At 50.2% G+C, this 6,639-nt stretch overlaps 1 protein-coding gene across 1 annotated transcript in view; it reads left to right on the forward strand.

Moving 5' to 3' along the window:
• Positions 1–228: 228 nt before the first annotated feature.
• The window catches only part of LOC132001610 (PRAME family member 8-like), a 41,713-nt gene continuing 35,302 nt past the window's right edge, over positions 229–6,639 (forward strand). Inside the window, 5 exon segments of the mRNA XM_059376329.1 lie at positions 229–328; positions 331–467; positions 1,085–1,168; positions 1,170–1,516; positions 2,467–2,857. Coding sequence (XP_059232312.1) covers positions 229–328; positions 331–467; positions 1,085–1,168; positions 1,170–1,516; positions 2,467–2,857 — 1,059 coding nt within the window.

Raw genomic sequence — 6,639 nt, forward strand, 5'->3', positions numbered from 1 at the left:
CTCCCCTCGGTGCTCGGGGAGGAGCCGAGCCATGGCTTGAAGCCCACGCAGCCCAGAGTGGACCTGGGGTAAGCTGTGGCTCTCCCACTAGGGCCAGAGAAGTGACTCTGGCCCCAAGCTGGCTGCTCTGGAGGATGGGGAAGAAGACGGGCGTGCTCAGGCATGGCCTGAGAAGGCTACCTCAAGCCTTTGCCACAGCCGAGGGGTTCCTTCCGGATGGGATTCAGGATGAGCGCCCAGCCCCCGCCCAGACTCCTGGAACCAGTGGGAAAGCGCCTGCTGAAAGACAAGGCCTTGGCCATCGTCGCTCTGGAGTACCCTCCCTCAGCTCATGGAGGCTGCTGCTTATGGTGGCCTTGGCTGGGAGCTGCAACAGGACCCTGACGGTGACCGTGTGTGCCTGGCCCTCGGCCCGCCTCCCTCTGAGGGCCCTGATGCAGACGCCTCAGCAGGGCACCTGCCCAGCCGTGCTCAGTGGACTTGATGTCTTCCTTGCCCAGAAAGATCCCCCCCCCCCCAGGTGAGGCTCAGCCACATAGTCCGGTAGGGGCCTGGGTATCCTGGAAAAGGCATCTGGGGGTACAGAAAGCAGATGGACAAGGGGTGGCTGAGAAGCTTCCGATGATGCCAGTGAAGGCGCTCAGAGGCCTTGGCCATCGCTGAGCTCGCGGTGGGAGACGGCTTCTGGGGGTGCGTGGCTGCTTCTGATGCAGAAGCCCCTGAGAGAACACAGCCCCCCGCCTCCTCCTCAGGATACCTCCAGGTTCCAGAAGTAGAGCCAAGGGACGATGGAAGGGAAAAGGAGGTAGAGAAAAGTGAGGCAGGGAGGGAAGAGGGCGGGGGAGCCGCTGATGCTTCTCACAGGTGGGGAGTCCAACGATCGCCTACATTGAGACTCTGGTGTCATTGCACACGGATCTTAAAGCATCTCGGCCAAGCTCCCCTTTTCCCCACGGCAGATGGAAACTGTAGGGGCTGGATTTACAGAATACTGGCCGGACTTCTGGAGTGTGTGGTCTGGAGCCAGGGCCCATGGGTGTCCACCGATGGGACCAGTGACTGAGGATGGATAAGGACAAGGTAGCCCTTGGTTCCATCGGTGGTGTTCAGAGACCTCTGCCTTGGGGACAGGACCCAGGATGAATGTCTCACCTACGTCTTTAGGTGGGGTGGCACAGAGAAGTTCCCTCCACCTGTGCTGGAAGATGCTAAAGACTTTTACAGTGTCCATCCACAAGATTGAGAAGGTCCTGAACATGGGGCAGGTGGACAGCATCCTGAAGTTGGACGAGAACTGCACTTGGAGGTCGTCCGTCCTGGGGATGTTTCTACCTTACCTGGGCCAGACGAGTAATGTGCAGAGACTCCGGCCCTCTCATGTCCACGTGACCCCCTCCAAGGAGGAGAAGCAGCAAGTCACCCGATTCATTTCTCCGTTCCCCTGGCCGCGCCGTTTACAGAAGCTCTCTATGGAATGTCCCTCCTTCCTCGAGGGCCGCCTGGACCAGATGCTCAGGTGAGAGGCGTCCCCCCACTCCCCGGATGGTGTCACAGTGAATGGGAGACTGGGATGTCAGGCGCACTGTCTCATATGCTGCTCTCTCCCGAGTGTGCTGTCACACAACCACCCACGTCAAGGTTCGGGGCTATGGAAAGAGACACCTTGCCAGGAGGCGACACACTGGGGTTCAGATAGAGTGAGGCTGGGTTTGTGAATTCTTCCTTAGGAAGAGATGTCCAAGTTAAAATGACTTAGGGAAATAAGAAAGGGGAGAGGGAATCCACAGCAGATCTGAGCTTCTCCAAAGAGAAGCTCTACCCTCAGCAGCTCCGTGAACATGCACGAGTCTGTCTCGATCCCCCGTCTGTAAAAAGTTTTGTGATCCAGGTCCGGGAATGCATATGGGGAGTGCATGATTCTGGAGGTAAGGGAGTGGGAGCAGAAAGAGTCATGAGCAATGGTAGAAAGTGTGCTGCTGTTACGGGGCTCTAAGTGGGCCCCTGCACACTGGCACTCCCCGCTGGTGCTGGGGGATCTTGACCAGGTTTGTTCTCTCCTACTAGCCTTTGTCACCCACCAGAGATGCAGGTGCCGAAGGCCTGAGCAATGGCCCAAAGGAAGCCTGGACTGACAGCATTTCTTGTCTTATGTCCCAATATTAAGATTCAGTGATGCCTACCCTTGATCGAGACTCTGTGTCAGACTGATCCTATTCTAGAGCATTCTGTTAACCTTCATTCATTTCCAAAAGTTGGAGTATGTTGTACTCTGCCTGACAGGTGAAGAAAAGGAGCTTTAAAGATTTTGTGAACCTGACCCAGTGCCACAAGGACAGGTGGAAGACCCCAGTCTAAAATGAGTCTGGGATCCTGGGTACAGACCTTCATCAGATGGTCATTGCTATATTGGACTTGGGCAAGTCATTTGCCTCCCCTTTAAGGCCACCTGCACCCCCACTCCCTCAGGCCTAACTGCTTGGTTTCCCCCAAGTGCCTGAAGACCCCTTTGGATCTTCATAATGAAGATCTCTTCATAACGAACCGTCAGCTCACAGAATCGGACTTGGCCCGCCTCTCCCAGTGCCCGAACATCAGCCAGAGGAAGGACCTGGATCTCAGTGACATCAGCCTGATCTGTTTCAGCCTTGAGTCCCTCTAGGTTCTGCTAGAGAAGGTGGCAGCCCCCCTCCAGGACCTGGACTTAGATCTGTGTGGACTCACAAAAGCCCACCTTGAGGCCATCCTGCCCACCCTGAGCCGCTGTCACCAGCTCTGGACCTTCAGTGTCTGTGGGAACCTCCTCTCCATGGCCATCATGGGGAGGCTGTGGGGGTCACACCGCCCGGCTGTGCCATCTGTACCTGGAGCTGTCTCTCCTGTCCCTCTGGACAGTGATAGCCCTCAGGGAGCTCTCCATTTGGGGAGATCTTCCCAGGTTCAGACTGAGCTGACAGAGACCCTGAGGGACGTAGCATTGGCCCAGCACCATCTGGCTTAACACCAGCCCCGTCCTCGCTATGGCGGCAAGATGCTCTATGATTCAGAGCCCATTATATGCCCCTGTTATATGCCTGCCTAGTTGGGTGCATCTCTCAACAACTGTCTTCTGGGCATCTGGAGACTGAAATCTAGGCCTTGGGAACATCGCGTGAAAGGGGAACACAGACCCACAGTTTCAGATGTCTGTTCAGTGTGAACGGGAGAGGGGAGGTGACCCAGAGGGAGAGCAGGATCACAGATAGAAGCCTTGACTCAGGGACTTGCTGGGGCCTTCAGGGACATGTGTCCTATAGTCAGAAATCTGAATTTCTGCAGGGGGATTTGAGCTTGAGACTCACATGTGCGAGTTATCCCTGTGTGGACCCTTGTAAAGAAAGGGTAGGAAATAAAGAAACCCAGTGTCAGCTCTCTGGTGCTCTTCCTGATCTGTTAACTGTTTTTTTCAAGTTACGCTTCGGGAAGCCCCAGTTACTGATGGAGAAGAGCCCTACTGAGCTGTCCATGAACAGAAACTGCTGTGGTAGGATTAGGCCCCAGGAACTCACTGTGTATTTGTGATTTCCTCCAGTTCTTTAATCTCTCTGGGGCATCTCTTAACTCCTTGTTTCAGGGGCTATTTGGTGGTTTAATACAACAATTGGGACACACTAAGTGGCCGATGAGCCATTGGAGTGTAGGGCTCTTGGGATGCTCACTGGTGACCCAATGCCATGACCCTGGACATGAACCCTCCCCACATTCTCCAGGTGGACCCCAAGACCTCAGTTCCCGGCCTTTGTATTGAGAAAGGACCTCACTGCACAAGGCAGGCCAAACCTGGAAGGAGTTGTTCACCCTACAGATTAGTTGGAGCCTCTGGACCTCACCAGACCATGTCTATCATGGGTGGGTAGTCGTCCTTGAATTCAACAGTAGAGACATGCAAGTTCCTTTCAGCAAAAGTATTAAAATCCTACAGGCATGGAAACTTAGTATTTCTACACCATGTTAAAAAAAAAAAAAAAGAATATCCCGGGGCTAGGTCATGTCAATAAGAGACTGACTTTATTCTCATGACATTTCTCTTTCCACACACACACACACACACACACAGATACACACACACAAGCCTCAGGAAAGAACAGAATGACATGGTTTGAAATTAGTATATTGCAATGTGTAACAAAATACCTGTAGGCAAATGAGTGAATTCCTTGCCTGGGTTAAGACAATGTCTTGGCCTAGTTTTCTTGACTAACCAATAGAATGTCTACAGACCCATTAGATACGGCTCACGTGACCATGGCAGAAATCCCACTCTCTGTCTTCTGTGAGCTGGAGGACCAGCAAAGCAGTGGGAGGTCTCAGCCCAAGACCGAAGGCCTGAAACCCGGAAAAGCAGATGGTGTAACACCTCGTCTGAGGCCAAAGACCTGAGAACCGGAGAGTCTGGAGACTTTGGAGCCATGAGCTCTGGGAGTTCATGGGCAAGCAGAGACAGAATTTGCCTTTCGTCGCCTGTGTGTTCCATTCTGATTCCCAGCGGGTTGAATGACGCCAAGAATCTCTAACCTCAGACTACTGATTTAAATGCTGATCTCTTCCAGAAACATCCTGACCGACATAACCCAGGATTAAGGTTTTACCAGCTACCTGGGTATCCATTACTCAAGGTGAACCCCCAAAATTATCACAGTGACTCAAACAAGGGCACCCAAATGAAGGATTCGGGGGCTGGTGTTGCTGGTGGGAGGTTCTTGGGCAAGAACCTCCGTTTCCCTGTAAATGGGGTTTTCCCTGCATAATGATGCATACCCAACCACCTTATCCAGTTCTCGTAGGAGCCAACGAGATGACCCCCGAGGAGGGCTTGGCGTACAGTAAGCTCAATAAATGGGGCTTTCCATTCACTCTTCAATCTTCCTTTCTGCTTTTGACTGCAGGAGAGCAGGACACAGGGCATGCCATAGGGTTCAGCTTTCATATGTGGCCACCAGGGAATCATGGTCCACGCAGGCAGCTTCAGCCGCAGGCGCAGGCGCAGGGAGAGGGAAGGCTTGGGAATGACTGGATTTACCTCTAGTGATGCTCAGGTAGACGTTTCCAAGCCTCGGGACTTGTACGCCACCTGCTGGTAGATCCGGGTGATACAGGCTGGACAGTGTCGTTGACTATTTTAAGAAACCTGTCATGAACTATTTGAGTATAAATATTTGTGTTGTGATATATATAAATATCGAAGATATAAATTGCTTTTAAGGATCATAAAAGGTGATTCGATGTTTTTAAAGGACGCATCCAGGTAATTTAAAAAATATTTAATTTCGTCTGATGCCTGTAAACAAATGAGACTTTAGAACAGTTTAGAAATCAAAGAACAAGGAATTGTTTTCTCTGTTAAAAAAATGTCTAGAATCATAAAATTTTAGAGCTGGAAGGTTACAGTTAAATTTTTAGAAAGAGACTTCATCTTTCAGAGCAGTTTTATGTTCACAGTAAATTGGGTAGAGAGTCGTTTCCATCTAACTCATACCCCATCCCCACTCTGCCCCCCACAATGCGCAGCCTCCCCCCGCAGAGTGGTACACATATCTTGGTTGCTTCCAGATTTTGGCAATTATGACTAAAGCTGGCCTAAGCATCTGAGTGTCGGTTTGGGTGTGGACATAAGTTCTCACCTCATTTAGACAGATAGGTGACAAGGAGGACCATTATATGATAAGGATACGAATTAAATTCTTTTTTTTCCCCTTTGACAATTGCACCTGTTAGAGACTGCCCCATAAAGGGCAGGGACGGTGTCTCTGTCACCCTGTGGTCCCACAGCAGAGCACAGAGCCTGGCAGGTGGTTGTAAATGCTTGTAACTGCATATGGCGCATGGAAATCTTTATCATCAGTTTATAGCTAAATGTTAGTTTCCACTAACGTGCCAATTTGGGGGAAAGCCAACATTAGCAGGATACCAAAATTATAACTGAGTTGGATACGGAAGGAAGAGCAGGTGGGATTCTGTGGTTGCTACATTTGTACAGGTAAATGGTGCACGAAGGGGAGCTTCCACTGTTTTCCATCCTTTTTATGGTTTTGCCCAACTAAGACAGGCAACATTCTCAATGTAAGACTGCAGATAGAACAGACATCTCCCTGCACTATCCCTTTATCTCAGGCCCCTTTCCAGCGGGTTCAGTGTCATGCACCTTCTTCCAGACTTTTCTGTCTTTCTATATACTTATATGGGCATAGAGAAAGGTCTGGTCTCAGTTTCCCTTACAGAAATAGTGTCTTGGCATGATTTTGGTCATCTTTCTTTTTCTCATTGAAGTATAGGTCTTAAAGATTTGCTCTTCTTGTTATCTGGCATATAGGATTCCGTAAAATGAATGGTCCACAATTTAACCCTTTGCCTATTTATGTAAATTTAGGCTGTCCTCCCCTCTGTCGCCCAATTTTTAAAAAAATTTTTATTTATTTATTTATTTATTTGCTGATACCGACCACAGAACAATAAAAATCCTTGCACACAACACAAAGCTTCTCTATGGGTTCTCAATGTTTTCTCCCTACATTTAGCCCCATCTTTCCTGAACCTCCCATTTCAACATCTCAGCTGGATTATTTTCATCAACTGATGAGCAAGCTGCCCATTACTTTTCACTTA

This window comes from Mustela nigripes, chromosome 14 (assembly GCF_022355385.1).
Source record: "Mustela nigripes isolate SB6536 chromosome 14, MUSNIG.SB6536, whole genome shotgun sequence".
Lineage (NCBI taxonomy): Eukaryota > Metazoa > Chordata > Mammalia > Carnivora > Mustelidae > Mustela > Mustela nigripes.